General features: G+C 35.6%; 1 protein-coding gene across 1 annotated transcript in view; it reads left to right on the top strand.

Moving 5' to 3' along the window:
* Positions 1-21,873, top strand: part of NAALADL2 (N-acetylated alpha-linked acidic dipeptidase like 2) — a 222,386-nt gene that overhangs the window by 133,304 nt on the left and 67,209 nt on the right. Inside the window, exons 8-9 of the mRNA XM_062499175.1 lie at positions 1,458-1,577; positions 19,160-19,306. Of these exons, the coding sequence (XP_062355159.1) occupies positions 1,458-1,577; positions 19,160-19,306 (267 nt within the window). The remainder of the gene's footprint in view (positions 1-1,457; positions 1,578-19,159; positions 19,307-21,873) is intronic.

The following is a 21,873-nucleotide window of genomic DNA, read 5'->3' on the forward strand; positions in this document are numbered from 1 at the left end:
AAAGTGTGGAAACAAAATGAAATTACCACGTGGAAGTTGGGGCTCATTAAGTGGTCTCTGAGGTCTGTCTGTGTTCATTCAGTAAATCCAGGGAAAACATCCACTGAGGCCGTTCCTGGGGATAATGAGGTGGCAGGATGTTGCCATGGCTGTGGAGGTTGCATGTACAGCACCTTTGGGAGCTGATTTCCCTCTCTAATTCAGCACAGCATTGTAAAAGGGCATTGCCAGGGTTTGACAGAGGGAAGAAAATCTCAAAAAACATAGGTACAGAAGGAGCTTAGAGAGGGTGGTTTTTTTTCAGTTCTGGAGGGTTTAATATTTAATAATTTTTCATTGGTAGGCTTAGTGTGGGCAGAAGTGAATCAAGAGAGAAAGAAGAGAGCCATGCTGTGGTTTACAATAATTAAATAAACCTTGCAGTGTCTCCATGGCTAGTGTTGATTCACTTCTCACAGATTTGTGCTAAGGAGTTGCATACAGACAATTCCTTGGGCTCTTACTATCAACAGAGTGGGAATCAGCTGGTTGAAAGAAAATACCTCAAAAAATATTGATGATCATACATGGCTAAAGTAGACTTCAGGTCATAAATTAAAGGAGTTGCTACTCCTTTAGGCAGAGAGTTTCATGGCTGTTTTTCCAGCTATAATGGTTCAGTGAATTAAAACAGTAGAAAAAATAAAGAGTTAATTGCTTTTCACCGTGCATAAGAAGCAGACAGCCTTCATTGAAGTTTCATACTTCCAACATGATTATTCTTCAGAAACAAGAGGGGGTGAAAAAAATCAAATTGGAAAGATCCAGGCTGGAAGCAAAATTTGTTTAGTTCCACTTCAAGTCAGCTTTGCATCAGATGTAATTGCGTTCCACCCCTTCTGTTCAATATAAAGAGCCACTTCATGCAAAGAGGAACTCATTACTGAGAAGGCAAAGGGGATCCTTTAAAAAAAGAGATAATAATTGAAACAGTTTGTACGTGCTATTTTTATAGTCTAAAAAATAATAAAATGAAAACACTGGGAAAGTTATGCAATTCAAATCTGAATTTGGTCTCTAAATATTTGAGTCTATTTAAGTGTTGATAATGATTGCTTTTGAAGTTTGTCTTCTGTCAGGCATAAGTTTAAAAGGCCATGATGTTGTTTCACAGTGTGTAGTGTTTTCATTTCTGGCCTTACAAGTGTAGTAATTTTTAATTCCTCCCAGACCTGTTTGCATTTTCTTTAGATGATGTGTGAAATGGAATTATAACTTCTGCTGTATAGAGAAATAGCACTAAGATATCCTTTGAAGTTCACAAGAGCATATTGTAAGAAGCAGTAGTTAACTAATACTTGGGGAATGAGAGGATGGAAATGCAAGGTGCAGTTTTCCCCTAGAAGCAGCCAAAAGAACAAAACTAGCCTTAATTATAATGATGCATATAGCAACCATTTTTTCTGCTTGTGTTGTAGGATCACAGGAGCGTTCTTCAAAGAAATGTTGTGGCCTATGTTAGCCTCCATAATCCAGTCACAGGCAACTCAACTCTACACCCCATTGCATCCCCTTCTCTTCAGCAGCTGGCAGCAGAGGTTAGAAATGAAATATTTGGTTTTGCATGTGGTTTATGCAGTTACATGGTTAACCTGCTTAAGATCAGTTGACATTAGACAGCAATACATGGTTATTTTTTTAGGAATTTTAACCTCACAAATACACGTGAACTTCTTTTTTGTCTTTTTTTTTTTTTCAAAATAAACAGGTTACATTTTATTTTAGAAAATAATAGATTAAGAGGTTGGAAGGGATAACTTGTTTCACCTGTTTGTTAGATGAAGTCTGACCACACTTGCATGCCCTCCACCTTTTTTTACGTTTTGGCAGCTTTAAAGTAACATATTTGTTATTCCTCAGCACAAAGCACATTTTTCTTATCCCAATCAAGTATTTCCAGACTGTTTCTCAATTTGCATTTAGGCCTGTATATTTACCAGATGTAACATGACACACAGTAACACAGGAGTGTTACTCCTACCATAATAAACACTGTCTAAGGTGAGCGTGTCAGGGTCAGTGCTCAGTGATGCCTGTGCAGCTCATCTGGAGCCAGAATATTCCATGGGTGTAAGGGCACATAGGCCTTAAACTAATGACACTATTTCTGTTCCTGAGGTTTCTGAATTTATCAGTATTTTACATTAATGGACAGTAATGTAAGGCACATTCTGAATTATAAAACCAGTTTGAAGTGATATGCATAAAATTGAATTCAATTTCACTGTTATAAATTATGCTTTTTAGATGTATTTTTCCTGTACGTTTGCCAAATGAATACTTATTTTGATGTTCCTTTGACTTGCCTTTGAAGCATTTGGTAATAAACAGTCCTTAAAGCTGCATCTTGGATTAAATGCAGGTTAAGACTGATCTGGCTTGGCAATTTTTCAACTAAGTTAGTAAAATGATACCAGTAAATTTCTTCTTAGCAATGTCTTAACCATTTCTTCTGTTCAGTGTTTACGTGGTAATTTCCTCATGGAAAAAATCTGATTTATTCTGTATAAATATAATGAAAAATGTGATGCAGCATCGTTTCAGAGAAAAAAAACCTTCCATTTGTGGAAAATTATTTATAGTCTGAAGGTGTTACAGATATGTCAATTCAAATTTTGTTATCAGTTTTTACTATAGTATTTGCAAGAAATACTGTCCTGAAAAGTTGCTTGCCTTTTGCTAATCTAGTCGTGTTGGCAGCTCTAGCTCCATTAAAACAAGTATTTTCCATTTAAAGGAGTAAGTTTAATACATTAGGTGCTTGAGCTATTTGTTTTTTTCTCATTTTATTTCTTTAACTCCACGACACAATCCATGGCAGTGATCTGAAAACTAAATTGTCTAGAGGTTTGCAGCAGTCTCTTTAGTATCTATTTATCACTTTATTAAGACTTTATTATTATTCTTTCATCCTAATAAATTCCATATTAGTATGAGTGTTAAATTCATGCCTTCTGTTTTGAAAAGGAATCAGACTGCTTTATTTCTGTGGTGTTAAATAATATTTTGTAATTCTTGTAATAGCAGTTGTGTTCTGTTCAGCAGTATGGAAAGAGCCCCTCTTAGCAGCCTTCCCTTTCACCTGAAATTAATAAAATGTTACTAGGACGTAGTTTGGGTTATTTTTAAGTCCCAGTAAACACCTTCCATCTCTCTTCTGATTCTTTAATTTTGAGAGTGCATCCCTTCTGCATGTTTATCCTAAAGCCCCGTTTAAAAAGTAAGGGATGAAATGCCTGTGAGCATTTTATCTGTATGGCTTTCCTTTCTGTAGGTTATTATTATTTATAATTAATATAACTGTCATACAGTTTGTGACATTAAAAAGATTTCTGGGAATTATTGCTTCCAAATGCTGGCTAGATTTCTGAATTCTTGTCAGATGTACTGGCAGTGATGGAACAGCCCAGCACAGATCCTTGTTTGTTCCCATGGGTACTCACAATTTGCCATGTGTCCAGAAGATTTTCTCTGGAAGACTGATCTGCTTATAAAATATATGGATATTACTTCCAGTACTTGCCAGGAAGACAGTGTAATTACAGATTACCTGTAAGTTATGACAGTGAAAATGGGGTGAAATGTGACTTTTTGGAGCTCATCTCATCTTGAGGAAATTGTGTGTTCACATGAGATTCTTGCAGGTGCAGGTTGCAAAGAGCTTAAAAATACCAATGAAAGAAAAGGATAATTTTAATTTGTGTGAGCTCCGAATATAGCTTAGAACAGAAAAGAAGGTGGAGCAGGAATTTAGAATTAATGATATCAGTTCATATGAAAATGAAAAGGTAGATTAGCCTGTCTTGTTTAGTAAGATAGAACTTTTCCATAATTTGTGAATACATGGAAGATCCTGCACTGTGCCCTTGCATTCAGTGGTAGAATCCATAATTTAATTCCGTTTTTAGACCACACAAAAGAAACTGCCATGCATTAGTTTTCCTTCTGCTGCTAAACAGTGTTGTAACATTGTTTGGAGATAAGGGAGACTGAAATCTCACCATTATTTGGGTTTTATTCAGTGCTCACTGTAGTGCTGAAGTTATGTGTGAAAGGGAGAATGTATTCCTAGGGAAAATTAATACATATTAGAAAAGCCTACAGAGTATAAGTGTTAGAATTCTAGGAATAACAACGAAAAACTGTAGTTTGTCCTGTGAAAGAGAACTTGAGTAGTAATCACACTAAATGCAGAGCACTCTGTGGAGGCTGTAAGGGACATAATTTAAAAAGAACTGTGGAGAAATAGCAAACTAAGATGAGCCAATGCACACAGCAGTGTTTGCTTTCTGAGCTATTTTTTTTTTTTTTTTCCCTTAAATACAGTTTTGGACAGTTGCTAATCACTGTAGCTTCCACAATATTTTTTCCCCTTAATTTCTGGGAAAAGTAGGGAAGAAGTTTTAGCTGAAATGTTGTTTGTATGGATATTCTAAACTCAACAATGAAAAAAAAATCGGGAAACTTAATAACTTGTCTGCTATGTGAGGTCTGGCAATCAGAGAATAGAATAAGTGCTTGGTTAATTAACAGAGACCATGTTTCTTAAAGAATGTTTTGTATAAAGGGATTATATCTTCATATTAATTGCAGGTTTCAAAAGGGACCTGCATAAGCAGTCTGCAAATAATAATTTTATATGCCTGTCTCTGGGATTCTGGCTGAAACACCAAATTCAACGAAGAAGCGAATTTAAATATTTGGATTAATAAAGCAAAGAGGAACTCAAACAGTTCTGAGACCTTGACATATTTAGTTCAAATATTTTTTGTATAACTAATTAGTGTCCACATTAACAAGAGGGAAGTACTGCCAAGTTATATTTTTGTCTACTGTTATTTTGTATGGAAAATGATGGTTAATTGGCTTGCTCAGTTGGTGAATCACCATTTGTTGGCAGAGTGTCATTGGTAAATTTGGTTTGTTTGAGGCTGGGATTCATTCTCTGTAAATAAAGCCAGTAATGACTTTTTTTCTATAATGGACATGTCACAAAGGAAGAAAAGTTATCATGAAACATAAATTCATTGCTGTTGTCCTTTAAGTGATTGTGTAACCATCAGACTCCAGGGGTGCTGTTACTGCTGAGCCCAACAAAACTTGCTGCTCCTGTCTCCCAAGGAAAAGAGTGATTTAAAGCTATTGATGAATGAGTTGATCATTAAAAATGGCTGTGCCAAGTATTGTTCCATGCTATTTATCAGTATTTGTTTCCACTAATGGAGTAAAAGGCATAAAACATCTCTACATTTAAAAGTGGTGTTATTGACAGAAAGCTCTTCTTTCTTTTTGAAGTAGAACCAAAGATAAACTTCTGCATAGATGTTACTATCATTATTTCTTGATATTTTTAAAATCTTATATTAATGTCAGCATTGATTCTCTTCTTCCACCTTATTTGTGTTTCTCATTTTTAATTTTTTTATTTTATTAATCCAGCATTAATAGTGGATCTCCTAGTGCCATATATCAGTAGCTGTAAATAATAAAAAACATGTTTACGTGATTATTTGAATTGATTGTTCTATGCCCTATAACACAGGATTACTGCTTCCCCAAGAGCTTTCAGTCTTTACCTATTATCACTTTTAGTGTTAGATTTGATTGCTGGTGTTACTTTTTACATTTGTATTGAGAGCAAAGGAAAATCTCTTGAGAATCAGAAGTTTACGCTGTGAACTTCTCTCTCAGGAATTCCTGACTATGTTAGAATGGTGCTGTTAATATAATTGGCAATACTCCATTGCCAGCTCCATTAAATTAATTAAGATGCTGCTTCTCCAATGTGAAAAGTTTCATTTAATGGTGGCTTTGATTTGCAGGAGGTTCTTTTGCATCTTCTAACCACTTTTTCCTTTTGATAAAATGCTGCTTTGTCCACTGATACACATGTTCTTCACTCTCCTTCCAAATTAAATAATTCTAATACATAAAGGCTGATTTGGAGAATAAGTAATTTTACCTACTTACATATGTTGATGTTAGGAAAATACTATTTCTGTTAAATGTGGAGAAAAGAGTTTGTTAGCAAGACATAATGTAATAATGAACCAGTTTTCCAGCTGTGATCTTATTGGAGATTTGGTACAATTCCTTTGTTCCTGATAACTCAAGCTTTCTGCTTCATGTCCTTCCCTGTATTTACATGGATTTCTAATAGAGGTAAATGATGTATATTTTCAGAAAGGTTTTCTTGTTTTGAAATGTAAATGTCTACTTTGATAGCCATTGTGAATGAAACTGAACCAATCTAAACATTTTTATTACCTTTAAGTGTAGTACTGGAGTAGGGAAATAATTCCTTTTCTGCTGCAGAAATGGGGTTTGTTTCAAGTTTTCTCTTGTCCAGTCTAGTTAATATTGTCTCATATAATGAGCTGTACTATGTAAGGGAATTGTTTTTTCCTTCCAGACCCTTTAGCCAGACTACAGTAGTAGAAGAATTAACTTCACTTCTGTCTAAATATTCCTTTGTATAATTTCATCTTGATTATTTCCCTTCAGAGCTTTTTCATGATAATAGAAAGATGCTTTCTTAGAAACAGAAAAACCTTTAATGTAGAGAGTTTAAAAGTAAACTTTTACTTCTTACAAAAGAAGATAGATTTTAGTTGCTGGATATTTTAAAGTTTCTACATAAACAGAAATAAATGAAAAGTTTTTCTTGATGTTTCTCTTATTAACTGTGTTGCTGAATGAAATTAAATTGACTCAGTAGGTATAAGCTACACTACACAAACTGGCTGTGGGAAAGAAATGCACGTGCAAAAATTAGGTGTATGGCCAAATAACCAGAAAGAAAGAAAGCACCTTTAAATCAGAATTTATAAGAAATTAATATAAACTGAAATGTGACTTAAGTCTATGCACTGTTGTTTGGTCAAGAACAGCTGCAACCATGGGCTTTAGTTCTGCACGTCATAGAAAGAGAATCAAAATCTGGTGCAGCACAATCTACTCTTTATTTTGCAGCTCCTTGTTGGAAAAAAAAACAAAAAAAAATCCGGGGTAGTGAAAAGCAGACCATTTGTTTGTTATAAATAAAAAGGTGACCTATTTTCAGTAATGCCATATATATTTAACCTTGTCAGAAATTTCAACATAGCCTTTCTGAGAGTGCTAAACCTCACATCCTCTGAAGGAGAAGGTTTCAGATGCCCTGTGAGAAACTTCTGCTCCCTCTGTCTCAGTGTGCCTTGGAGCTGTGATTGATGGTTCTTTGGGCAACCATGAAGATGTTTATTTTTAAATGATGTACCTCTCTTTTATGTTGTAAAATTGTGAGCTATTTCATAGAGTGCTGAGCAGGTCACAGAAGTCAGAGTGGGAAGAACTGAAGGTTGGTAGAAGCCTGGGAAGGTGCGGGGATTTTTTTTGTTGTTTGTGTTGTTTTTTGGTTTGGTTTTTCTTTGTTTGTTTTGGGGTTTTTTTGTTGTTTTTTTTTTTTTTTTTGTTTTGTTTGTTTTGGGTGTTTTTAAGCTATTTTCCCCAGGAAGAGTAAAAGTACCTCTGTAGAAGGCCAAGGCAGTAACTGAGATGAAAATGTTGGCCTGAGCCCCAGTGGGTGCAGTGAAGAGTCTGGAGTTCGTGCTCATGCTGAGAGATTTTGAGGGTAGAAGTTCTCTTTCAACATGGACCCTTGTTATGCTTGGAGGACTCTTACATGTCTTCTAGGGTTCAGGTTTAGAAATCAACTCAGAACTATTTTTGTTACATAAATTTATTCCCCTCCCCCCCGCCGCCCCCCCCTTTATTTCAGTGTTGTCAAAGTAACAGTTCTTACCCTGTGAAAACAAGAAAAAAGAAATCCCCAAACACCCGACCTGGTTAATGTCAGTCATCGAAAGACAAAAAAATAAAATTAAAAATTTAACTTAGGCATATTTATTGGCAAGAAGTTGGAATTCCTTTGCTGAATTCATTGAAACCAGGTGTGAGGAAAATAATTCCAAGTCCATTTAAGACTGTGATAGTTTGAATAATCACAAGCATAAATTTAAACTGTTCTGGGTTTTACGTGGTTTGTGCATTCTTAATCTGTTTACCACAGGCATATTCTGGTGATGCTGTATTGTCCAGTGTAAAAACAACTGAGCTAAAAACTAAGCTAAACAGAGCTAGAAGGGAGATCTTCAGGACACCATAAACAGGGAATATGGAATTTCAAAAGCAGTTTCAAGCCAGTTGAATACATGTGAAAAATACCTGTATTTTTCAAATTATTCCTGAGGTTTTAATTAATCATGTGGCTGTAACGTAGTTAAATTTTGTTTATTGAGTCACAGAGCCACAATTCCCATAGTATTAGTCCTGTCTTGATGTGCACACAGAATGGACTTCGCTGAACAGAACAGAGGAAATTTTACAGCAGATAATCTCAGATGTCAGGAGAAGCCAAAATGCAAGAAATAGTTTTCTTGGAGGTTCTGCAAAAAGCTTTCTTTCAGCAGCTAAAGGTCACACAGCTCCAACCTTTGTCTCCTGACAGAGCATTGAAAGGGATTTCAAAACCTCTTTTGTAGCCTTCTATTTTAACACTTTAAATGCTTGAAGTTTTCTTTCAAAAGGAGGTTTTAGGTGAGCTGCTGACTTTTCTGTTTTGTAGCACATCATCCTTGTCTTGATTAGATAATTATTGTATAATTGCTTCAAAAAGGCTCAATGTTCTACCTTCAACAAGTAATTCAGCACTAGGAAGGAGACTTCTGAAAACAAACACCCCCTAAAACATCACATCGGGAACTAGCTTCCTCTCATTTTAAATGTCCATTTTTTTTATTTTAACCTAAGAATGATCTCTTTTAAATTTAGTTGTATGTTTTCAAAAAGCTGCACAGCCAATTCTGATTTATTGCTATTGATTTTTTTACATGGGCTTTTGAGCACTCTTAGGAAACTGTTATGTTCTGTGTCTGAATGGAAAGGGAAAACAATATTTATTATTAATATTAATGAACAGCTCGTGGGTTTGTGAGAATAGAAACACAGGTGATCTTCCTGACTTTTCATACATTACCAGTGTCTGTAACAGGCAAGGAAGTGATTTCAGTTTTTGCAGTTCTGGCTAACTAAAAAATTCAAAATTACCAACTAATTCTGCAATTTGAAATCCACAAATATGTCCAAACATTTGTGGAAAAGTTACCTTTAGTTTACTGATATTTTCTACTACTGGTAGTTATTTGATGAATATCTGTTTTGAAGTCTTAGTAATATTCAAAAGCTTTTATTTAGTTAACTTTTAGTTTTAAAATTTCTCTCATGAAATGGATAAGTGACCAGTATACTTTCTGAAATCCTGTAAGGTTAGCAAGTTTCTATGTCATGCGTATATAAAGAAAAAAAAAAAATAAGGAGGTTGAAATTCAGTAGAAAAGTTGGAATTTAGGCTCCTTTGCAACATAAAAAACTTAAAAATACTTCAAGTTGCTTTTTTCATTCAAGGGTGGACTAGGATGAAGGGAATGGTATTTTAGTCGTTTTAACTCAGAAACATAAATCCACAGTTTAGCAAATAATAACTTATGAAGAAAAGAGAATATAATGTTATATTGTGTAGGCTGACATGGTAGGGTGCATGAGCTCTGTAGCAGTATGATGTTTTTAAATTTATGTCTTTTCATGCTAATTACAAAATACCATGTTTGCTTTTAAATTCATTATTTTAAAATTAAAAAGAAAAAAACAACCTCTCTTGTACACTGCATTTTATTTCTTGTATTTTGTCTGTTGCATTTGGCCTGCTTATCAAGCTGTATGATTAGATTTTACATGATTAGATTTTCATTTGAAACAAGTAGCAGTAATTTGCAGCTGTCAGTCAAAATACAATTAACTCCAAACATCACAAAAGTATCACAAATCTTATGTACAAAATATATTCAGGTAAGCTTGTAAAACAGTTACCTGCACAGCTAAAATAGAACTGAATGCTCAGAATTGAGGGTACTTTGGAACCAATTGAAGTAAATATTTCTTTGGGGCTCTGGAGAACTGGGGGGGGAGGGCAAAAAAAGTCACATAAAATCTTTTTCTCCTTGTAAATTGATGGATCATTGTCATAAATGAAAGAAATGTGCCATTTGCTTGGTTTGGGTTTATTTGGGTTTTTGATTGGTTGGTTGTTTTTTGGTTCTTTTTAAGGAAATGAGAACTTTATTCCACAGATGCCAAATAGGAGGTGTGATGAGGTAGAATGTGCATACAGATGAATATGTAAAGCACCTTTGATGGCACAAAACCAAAACTTACAAAGGGCTTCCAGCAGTCATTGGATCCAGCTCCTCGCTCTACTGCAAAAAGAAGTTTCTCTGATGTGTTTCAGCTTCCAGTCTGTGAGATTATAAAACTTAGTCAGATGATCTGTGCTTGACTTCTATCACACTGCTTTTATCACAATCATTTGGAACCCTTTTTATCATTTATTGAAGTCACCACAGTTAAAGAGCAATGTTTGTTTTCTCTTTCTTCCATGGGTGATCTTTTATTCTTCTTTGCACTCACCTTTTTAAATTTTGAACAAAAGCTATCATACACAAAAGGAAATTACACACTTTGTGCACTGAATATCAACTTCAGAGAATGAATACATCTTCCTCAAAATGAATGTGAAATTTAGTGTTTGAAATTAACTGATGTGTCTCAGGCAAGCAAGGTAGGTGGACTTTGGATTAGTTTTTACCATATGATTGACGTTTTTCAGATTAACTAATAGGAAATCATAAAAATTGGAGAAGACAATATAGGTAATTTTCTCTGTCTTGCTACATAAATATGAAATTTTTAATTATGCACAAAATCTGTAATTGGAAGCTATTAAGGAGCTATGGCATCCTATCAGGGAAATGAAGAAAAAGCTTGCATTAATTGTGCTGTAAAGTCTCAAGATGCCATAAGGCAACAGAGCCCTGGGTATCCAAAGTGCTGTGCAGGGTATCTTATCTAAAATGAGCTACAGGCTCTGAAATGTACTGGCCAAGGGTGTTCCAAAGCTAAAAGAGAGATAACACTGAATCAACATTGCAAAGGAGAATTTCAATGACCTCTGCAGCTGTAGATTGATTAATATTGATAATAACTCGAGATAAAATAAAGTGATGATTGATTAAAATAGGATTTAGAAGGAGGGTAATTAATGCCAGTCAGATTTTCTTTCACAGATCACATCTGTGTCATGAAAATAATTTGTAGTCTTTTGAAGGAATTCCATGCCTATTTTGTAAAGATAGCAGCACAGACTTTCATGTAGCATCTTCAGTGACACTCTGGAAATCACTATAAAACCAGTGGTTTAGGATAATTATTACTCATGGATTTCCAGTTTACACAAACTGACTGATGAATTTTCAGAGGTGTTATATGTCAATGGAGAACCAGCTTGGAATGGAGCTTTTTCTGACAACATTTTTCCAACAGAAGCACTAAATTCAGTGCTAGTCAACAAGTTCATTATTTATTGGATAGAAACTTGCCACTCACATGAAAACAACTGATCTCAGTGTAAGAATATTGCCTTCTTTTTAAAGAAAAGGATAAAGTAGACAATGTAAATGTTGTATTTAGCTTCAGACCCACAACCCTCAGTTGTGGCAGAAAGGATGTTACTAAACACATCTGAGTTTTTACGTAATGTCTTATATAAATACCAACCATGGACAATGAAACAACCAGGACAATGAAAATCATGTTCTGGAGCTTCCAGGCTGTTTATAATTTGTAAATTTGTGTGTGTCTCTGTGTGTGTGTGTGTGTATGTGCAAATGATTTTGTATCTGTGAACTTGTGAGCTTAGGAAACTATTCCTATCCATACAATTATTTTTATATACAATTATAGCAGTGAGGCCAGAATACAACTGCGGCGGGTGGAATGCACAAAGAAAGATTTAATATTGAGGAAAAAATGAGCTCATGTTTATGGGATTCAAGAGTTTTAGTCCATTAAAATATATTGGGTTGCAAAGTAAATTTTTTCCACACTGCTGACTAGAGTCCGCACCTTTGAAAATTCATGTAGATGCTGTATTATTTAGTATTCTCAGAAATACATATATATGTAGCATTCATCAGTCTTCTTTACCAGAGTAAATAGTTTTAGAATGCACTTTACTGGATTTGTCAATTTGTTTTCTCAATTTATGCAGTACAAACATTTCTCCCTTACAACTGTGTGTGCATTGTTTCAGAAAGTTCAATTTTATTGCATCAAAATTAACTTTTAAAGATCGGAATTTGGAGGATGGAACCTGAAATGTAATGTTATAGATATTTTCTTAGATTCTATTGTACAGTAATTGCAGAAGCTTTGAGTTGTCTGTATTATAGAACTCTACTAATCAGTTCTGAAATAAAATACATTATCAGCCTTTCTGCAATCTGCTTGCTTACTGTGAAAAAGCAGTGACACATCCCTGAAACCTTATTAATAAAAATCCACATTTTTTTAACAAAATATAAATGTGATTTTAGTTTTCTGGTACTTGACAGTACATAGAAATTACAATATCCCTGTTTGATGCTATACTTAAGTTTTGGAACCGTCTCAGATAATAATCCTAATTTTCAGAGCACAAAGAACCACCTAATTTAGATGTATGATGACTTTTTTTGGGTAATAGCTGGCTACTGCATGTTTTGTTGAAAATCTTTCCAAAGTTCCTTGGACTAGACCAGATTCACGTTAAAACATAATGTTAAACCAGACTCTGGTTACAACCACATTTTACTCAAGTAGGTGGGGTTCTTTTCCCAAGCCCTAATATTTCATAGTTCTTGAAACCAAGTTCAAGTGAACTTTGGTGGAAACCAGAAAGAAAAAGTCATTTGACCATATGGCATTCCTTTCTCTAGGTTTTCTCTTCTCCTTTCATCACTGCTGTTGTTTTGCTGTACAGAGGCAATACCAAGGACGTTTTCTTGTGGTTTGGGCAGATAAAAGTTGGAAGAATCTAGTCAGGAAAAGCGTTTTACAGTACCCAATGCTATAAAAATAAAATAATTTGACATCTTTTGGATCATTTAATTTATCTTGCAGTGGAGCCTGGAGACCTGCATTTGTGGTGCTGACACACTTTAATAAATCTGCTTTGTGATTATCTTCCTGAAAAATTCAATTTCTACAGATACTTGATATCTTAAGTGCAAATGCTGTTATTATACCCTTTGCTCAATTCCCATTAGAAGTCCAGAAGAGGGTTTTTATATGAAAAATATGATGGTGGTTTATTGACCTTCATGGTCTGTATGGAGTGGCTGGGAGTGACTTTCCATTTCAAAGACTGAAAAATAGGTTTTGTGTGTGGCTTGCAGGGGGTGATTTCTTGGTGCATAGCTGCTGTTCAGAAGTCTCAGTGTCAGACTGCAGGTTTCAGGGCAAGGTAAAGCTTTGTCAGCAGTGAGTGTCTTTGGCCTTATTCCAGGCTGGTGCCATGAGGGAAGATTTGCCACAGTCTACCCATGTGTCAGGAGAGTTCTTGCAAAGAATTACTGATTTTCCGTGTTCTGTGCCATAAGAAAGTTTCTTCATCTCTGTCTACTACGACTGAAATTCGGTCTTTGTTACGGTAATAATTTTAAGCAGTTTCCTGAAATTTGCCATCGATAAATGTAACTCACTGAACAGTGAGACTCAGCCTGTGGCCATGGAAATTCAGTCTTTTAAAATCACTTTACCTAGAGTCTTGGAGAGTTTGCCTTCCTGTGCTGATGAAAAAAATATGGAAGAAGTTCTAATGAAGTATTTTCCGGGGTGCTTTGGAGAAACATAGCTACAAAAGGTGTCTGCAACAGTTTCTCAATTTTTTATTATTTTTTTTAACTTTATCACTTTATATTTTTAAGGTACTGAGCTACTTGGAACTGCTTGTGTCATTACCACTGCAGTCTTGCCACTTACATAATTTATGCTATGTAATTTTAACTTTAAATATTTAATTGCTCTGAAATTCTCTTATCTTGCTTGATTTTTACCTTCCTTAAAAATACATTAAAATTCCTAGCAGTTTGTACTGAATGTTTGCAACAGGTACATCTGACTCAAATGAGGCATGGGACTTCAATTTGGTTATAGGAAGGATAAATGTAATTCAGAATCATGTAACAAGCATGAGGAATCAGAGAAAGACTGTCAGTAGATAAAGTTAAATGTAGAAAAAGTACAGGATAGAAAATGAAATTTGCACTATATAATTTTTTTACTGCCTTGCTTTTGTATTACCTACCAGTTTGATGTAAATTTTGCAACTAAAATGTGATTTAGTCCTATGAGGTACCATTTATTATAAAGATTTTACACAGACGGTCATGCTTGTTTTTTTAAAAAAATAAGACAAATACTTAAAAGTATGCAAATAGTGCTTAACAGAAACCAAAGCCTTGAACAAGAATTAGAGGATTAAGTTTGTCTCATGCTTTCTAGCTGTAAGCTAAATAAAACATAACTCCAGATTGCAAAGTAATACAACATGTAACAATATATTTAAATATTTTGTTCCCAGTGTAGATATTTTCCCATGCTTTGTTTTATAACCACTGGTCTTGTAATTTCCCATTTTATTAGGAAGTCACCATTGAAATACAAAAATTGCTTTGTGCAATTTTGCAAGGTAGAACTGTAGTTTTATTTCTAGCAGCTTGTGTTGCTTAGGTAAACAGACTTTACCTTGGTTCAGTAGAAATCTGAATAGAATATCAGAACTGGGTCTTTGTTAACCTTGGTTTGGCCTGACCTTTTGCAAGCATTGTGTTGGTCACCATTTTCGGTTTCTTCTTCCCCTCTGGGTGAAAATGCCTTCTCTGTCATGCAGAATACCTGCAGGCTTTTTGAAAGAACAGTTATTTTAAAGCCATGAGGTTTATCTACAAGGCAGATTTTTTTCTTGTGAAAATGCAGTTCTACCTTCCTGCACAGCCTAGAAAACTGTTTACTCTTGGAATTTCCAGGTGTAGTGCTTTTGTGTATGAAAACACTGAGTGCTTTGGAGCTGGGGAAATTTTAGGTGTGCAGTGGTGATCCCTGGAGTTTTAGTGATCTGTTTGAGAATCACCTGCACTGTCCATGAGTATCAGAGGGATTCAGATAATGCTGAATTCCTTGTTCCTGATGACTTCAAATAAGCACAATTCTTGAGGGAGTTGTTTTTCCCCTGGTGACAGGTTCCTCTCAGTGGAATATGTGAGTGTGCAAGGAATACTTTACTGTGGTAGTCCTGAAGAACCCAAACTTGGGGCAGTTCCAGAGACTCAAATTTCTCTTTTCTGTGGCTAATTTTGCAGTGCTGCAGAATTTCACCAGAGTCTTCATGTTACCCTTAAAGGTTATTAAAAAATATTAAGATTTTAGATATTTTCAGTAAGGCTTCATACATGTTTAAGAAACAAACATTTTATTAATTTTAAATTATTTTAATATAACATTAATTAAATGCAGCAAGGTTTAGTCGCTCTACCTCATAAGATTTCTTGGTGTAGCTTTAATCAGCTAATCAAATGATTGCATTGTATAAATAGGCAAATACATCACATTAGTGGTGTGTAACATTCAGGCTATTTAAACCACAACTACACTCCATGTATAGCATATTAATTATCACCAGCATATTCAGATTTTCTTTTCCTACGCAAAGAATGAGTGAACATAATTTAGAATTATTTTTATGCGCACACTTAAATCATGTAAGTTTGATAAGGCTCAAAATTGGGGAAATGCTGTGCATTTAATTTTTATGTATTTTTTTTTTCTATGATGTTGGGCAAGACAGGAATATTAAGTACCTTGCTTGCCTTTAGTTGGTTTGAAAAGCACTTTGAGGTCTATGGGGCAAAATGCCATATTAAATCTCCCTAATAATTTCATGAGGAGCTGATTTGCTTTAATAGCAATGTGTATGATCAATCAATAAAGACAGAGCAGAACAGGATGTTTATAGCCAAACCTGATAGTCAGCTGGGACAAAACAGTGAAGTATGCTTGCCATGGAATTAATGCAATTCCTAGGAATTCCATGTTGTTGTGTTTTGTTTTTGTTTTTTTTTTTCAATAGCCCTTAGCAGTCATCCAATAATATTTTTAAGAACCACCAAGCCTTCTGTGTCTAAGGATCTTTTTGCTAGAGTGTAGCAGGTGTTTATAGATGAGAGACACAGACCTGTGAGTCCTTTGCTGTGCAGCTTCTCTGGCCTTTACTAGCTGTTGTTATGGATTTACATATTTACAGTAAGAAAGATGCTCATCTCCTGCTTTCTGCATTTTTACAAGGTCAGTGATGAATGTAATAAATTCTGTAGCTGCTTCTTTAGATGGTGTCCTACACTTTAAGTCCTTATTGCACCAGTCCCTGACACAGCTGGTGATTCAGCCCAGAAATAAGAGCTTGATTATTCATGAAGAATAAACTTCCTTGTTGTAGTTCTGAAGCTGGGATCACTGACATACTGTAAGAATAATTGTTCATTCGTTACTTGCCCTGTTGAAAGCTCCTAAGATGTTTTAATCCATTTTCAAATGGTGGTAATGTTTTAAGTGAAGCTGGAGTCAAGTAAAGAAAAGTAGTAGCCAGAGCTAACTAAGATCTTCAATGAAGACCCACTTGATTATGTTTCAGGTGAATCAGAGCTATTTTAGGACATTACCTCAAATTAAATGTATTTATTTGGCCATATGGTACTCCTCATTTTCTCAAATTTGTAACATAAACCTGTAAGGTGGTGCTAAAACCCAAAATGAGCTCCAAAGAAATAAAATTATTCAATTACGAATAGGATGTGAATCCTTGCACTGGCACAAAACACTCCTTGATTTCCTGGCTCACCAGTGGCTTGGTTTGCCTCCAGTCTGAAGGGAGGGCTGGAGTGACACTGTGGAGCCCAGCCTGAGCAGCTGAGTGCTCTAAATACATTCAGTCTGCTTTCCTGTAAGGCTGACCAGCTGAAAAAAATGCAGTTTGGTTACTCTTCAAGTGGGAGTTAGTTGTGTGTTGCTAATATCTTGTTGCTAGTATCTATTCTAGATACATTTTTAAAGATGCTTTATTAGTTTTATTAATTGTAGAACATTTAAGTCCATTAGTCTGGAGAAACATTTCATTTGTTTCATGAATGCAAAACACATTTATAGTAACTTTGCAGTTGTTACCAAGGAGATGAAGAATTTTGGTATTGTGGAGTCTGCATAACAATAAAAACAGATTGGAAGAGCACAGCATCTTGCATGTAAAGCCTTCTCCTATATTGGTGCTGGGTTAAATATTTATTGTTGAACTTGTCATTATCAGAGGCTTGTGTGACAGAGCAGTACAACTGGAATAAAGCAGTTAAACTCCTAAAGTGCTGAACTATTGAACTGAACATTTCTGTCTTAAAAACATTAATCCTATACCATCAAGCATAGTGATCTAAAACCCCCAAAATACCATATTTTATAGTCCTCTTAAACAAAGCGGTAAACATTTCATATGTGAACTTCTATGCATAAGAAACAAATAAATGTAATTGTTGCTGTAAGAAGACATCTCTTCAGGTCCTGGTAGGCTGGTAGAAATGGGGGTTAATGGTTATTCAGAATTAACTGTCAAAAGCTGTATTTCACAATTTCACATCATTCATTGTTCCTTTAAACATTAAAGAACAAGCTCCTCATCATTTATGAGACTTGCCCAGCTGTGGTGGGCAGTATGAAGTGAGGAGAGTCTGATCTATGCTGCAGTGTAGGACACTGGGAGAGCCTTAAATGCCTTATAATTCCTGGAAGGAGAAGTGGATCATTTACACAGATATATGTATAAAACCATTAATATGGCTTTTTGTGTGCTGTGCAGTAGGTTTGAGTGGGAGAGACTGTAGGAGATGCAGGGGTGGTTATTAAAAACACCTTTTGCAGTGAATTTGTTGTTTGGGTTTCTGCCATTTCTGTTAGAACTTTTTGGACAGACCTTGAACAACTGTGAATGTATGTAAAAAGGGCAGGAGCAGAAATGCTTGGCAGATTAAAAAAAAAAAAAAGTAATACAACCACCTTTCAAAACTACTTATGAAATGGAAGCTATTTCTTGAAGGTATTTTAAAATAATTTTCTGTGAGACTCAGCAGCCTTTATTTAAACTGTGCAATATGCAATTGCATTCTTCATAGAACTGAAATGAAACTGTAAAGCAATAATTATGCTAATTTTGAAATGGGAAAATACCAAGATTTTTCTTTGTCTAACATTTTCCTGATAACCTCAGAGACTTTAATATACAGAATTTGCTGTATTTTCATGTTAAAGTGGAACCAATCTTAGGCTATTCTTTCAGAAAGCCTGTAATTTTATAGGTAGAGATGAGGATGTTATGTTATACTATATAAACTGTTAGGTAATGCAAATAATCTCCAGTACTTCAACTTCCTAATATCCTTGAAAAGAAACCTAAGTAGCTTATTTGCTGTAATAGATGTTGAAAGCCTTTACACCTACTGTTTATAAAGTTTTTAATTACCTGTTAGATTTAAAAGCTACACAAGTATGTAGCACTCAGTCTGGGCTTGATTTCCAGTTTCCATGTCTATTACAGTTCCGTTTCTAAGATTTCAACATTATATATTTATGTGAAAGAAATACAAAGATTTCACTGACTGGAATTGTTTTAAGAAACACAGAAAATGTGTGCTACTTACACAGAAGATGTGTGTTAGGTGTCTTTAGCCTTTTCGTTCTGTTTTTAAGCCCTACTTGGCAATTGTAGGAAATTCTTGGCATTGACTTAGCATTTCACAGACATATCATAGATTGAATATGATAATCTCATTCATCTTTTTGTTGTGGCACAGCATGCTGTTAACTGAATAAAGGACTGATTCCTTAGGAGCCATTAAAGATCTCAAAATTTTCCCAAAGGAACCATGATGCCTTCTGGTCAGCATGAGACATTCCATGTGCCTTAATTCTTCTCTTGCCTCTCCCGCCATCTCAGTTAGATAAGAATTTCCTTGTCCTCTGAAAGACTCAGCCATGTTGCATCAAAATTTCACTCTGCCACGTTGAAGATGCTTCAACTCAAAGAATGCTGTTTAAATGAGATACTGCTACAAGAGTCTTGACTGCAAATAATTAAGTAGAGCTTTGATTTGTGTTTGTTTTTTTTCAGAGCCAGAGCTTCAGCTGTGTGGAAAAGGCTAGATGTGCAGGATCCAATGTGAGTTCTGTGCAGATGCAGGGAGATTCAGATTATTTCATCAACCGCCTCGGAATACCTGCCATGCAGTTTTCCTATGAGGACATCAAAGCATCAGAGGTAGCTATGACTAAAAATGGACAAACTGAAAATAGGAGGAAGATAGAATTATGTTTGCTCAGGTTATATCCTGTTGTAGTGGAAATTTATCTCCTCTAAGTGCATTTTTTTAAGTCTTCAGAGGATTACCACAGAGCTTCAAAGTGGCTGGTTTTGTGGGGTATGGTATTCAAAGAAACAGATACAAATTGCTGATAGTTTTGTAGGCTACATGTTATCTAACACAACTTTTCATACTGTTTTCCACCTAGAGGAAACAGGTATTGATTGATGTGTACTTTTTTACTGCACAGTAGGATGTGACAGTCTTCAAAATGAACTGTATATCCATTTTCATACCGTGAGAAAATTAAGATTCTCTAGGATAAAGATCTGAATGCTTGATTGGAGTCTTCCAGACCCCACAGGTGGTTTTTTTCAGTCCATCAGCCTCTGCAAGGTAGGTGGAAGGAAGAGGCATTTTATGCTGTTGGGAGTTTAGGCTGGAATTGGACACAAGTTGTTAGGAGGGATATTCTTTCCTGCACCTTGATCACTGTAGGTTATTTGCAGCTGGACATCTCAAACTCGCCCTCAGTTGGTCAGCTGAGGATCAGGAAGCCTGCATTAGGTATTTCAAGACACAGTAGGCAGAAGAGGTGTGTGTTTTCATGCAAATGTAATGATGCACTGACTTCATTTCTCCTCATTTCTCTTCTTTCTTCTCTTCGCTGTGCTCGTCTCCTATGTACACATCTTTCCAAGCTGGGGAGTGAAGCTGAGGCTGGGTTGAGCTGGAATGTTTCCTGACACTGCATGCCAATATGCTTCCCTTTCACATGTGCAAAACAAAGCAGGGATGTGCCAAATAGGGAGCATTGCTGTCGCGTTCTTGTGTACATTAAAACAGATTAAGTCAAGAATTTGTATAAATAAGGAGACTTCTGTTTCTGAACATCATGGCACCTATCAAGCAAAGTTTTCTGTTTCAGATTAACCACAAGGTAAAAGGCTGTAAGCAAAATCTGAGGGCAGAAGATGTGTGAGTGCAATGTTTTTTGAAGGCTCGTGGTCCTGAGGAATTTTTTGTAGTCACTTAGCAGCTATTCCATGTAGTTTTCATTCAAGATCTGTGTACATACAATCCATACAGCATGAGAAAGAATTTGCAAAGTTCAGTGTATCAAAACAGTATTTCCCAGCAACATTTACAATATGAACACTGAAGGTTCCCTTGGCTAATGTCTATTTTAATCAGAAGTTATTCTTCATGTTCAGTTAACCTTGTAAATGTGCATTTTTGTCTCTCAGAATGACTGATCAATGTAATTAAAATCATAAAAGAGAGTATTTCTATATTTGCTTAAACACGACACTCTAAATTTGGTTCTTTGTTAAAAATTCAGCTTTTTGTCCCTCTTGAAAAATCATTTCCTAGAAATAAACTTGGTAAGTGTAATCTGCAGTCTTGAAGTCGACATACTCCACTTCTCAGACTGTAGAAGACCTTGACCCCATGAGATATGTTTTATGTGAAAAATAAATCTGCTTGGCAAAATGTGTAAATTTCTCTTGGCAAGAGGATGGATTTTTTCCCTAAAAGTGAAGTTACACAGAATGGTTAAATTTGGATTATTTGCTATATCTTTGTTATTTATTGCACGGGTTGTTAACAGTCCTCCAGAAGCTTAGCTCATTGTCTCTCCTGTGTTCTATCAAACAAGCAATCTGTTTATCCTTTACTGTTTATTGCCATTGTTTATTGTGGATTCTGTTTATTGACAGATATTATGAAGCAGACAAATTATTCTGTGTTGACAGCCATATTAATGAACATTGTAGGAATTTCTGTTAGGCAGGTTAGGGGCTGATAAAAATCTGTTGGTTTGCAGGGAGGGATTTTTTGCTTGTTTGTTTCCATCCAACTTTTTAAACTACGTCTCAGCTTTGTCAGCTTCATTGCAAAACAAGATTTGGGCAAACAGGCTCAGAAATGGATTGTTTTGACATGCTTTTATAGGTAATCATTTTGCCAGGTCGGTTTCCTTTTCTCTCTTTTTCACTGCTGTGACCTATTCAGGAATCACTCTACCTTTGGAATATGCATCCGTTGTTTATTTTACCCCCCTGTCAGCCAGCATGCAGTGTCAGGTAAAACTGATGCTGCTCCACAGCTGAAAAAAAACTGGTTTAGAGTTAAAAACCCCAAGACCTGTGCTTGTATTCTTCCTCCAGAGCAGCAGCTCCAGGTCAGCTTTAGAAATGCATTTCTTACACAGTCGGAGCGATGCCAGTCCACAGAGAGAAGGTTATAAAATCCTTTCATTGACAGGAACCTGAGGAGTAAACATGAGGAAATAAAAGGTGTAAGAGGAAACGTTCAGGCCAGGAGAGTAAGTAAAACTGTCTGGCTTGGAATTGCATAATACGGTGAGCCACAGCCTCGGGGAGGTGAAATCTGCCTGGCAAATGCCTGGTTGGGTCTGGGAGCCAGAAAACTGTATTCTGAGAATTCAGCCACTGCTGTAAAAGTGCACTGGGTGAAACGCAGCTCATTTATTCACTAGCAGAAAATACGCAGTATTTTT

The sequence above is a fragment of the Cinclus cinclus genome, chromosome 10 (assembly GCF_963662255.1).
Source record: "Cinclus cinclus chromosome 10, bCinCin1.1, whole genome shotgun sequence".
Classification (NCBI taxonomy): domain Eukaryota; kingdom Metazoa; phylum Chordata; class Aves; order Passeriformes; family Cinclidae; genus Cinclus; species Cinclus cinclus.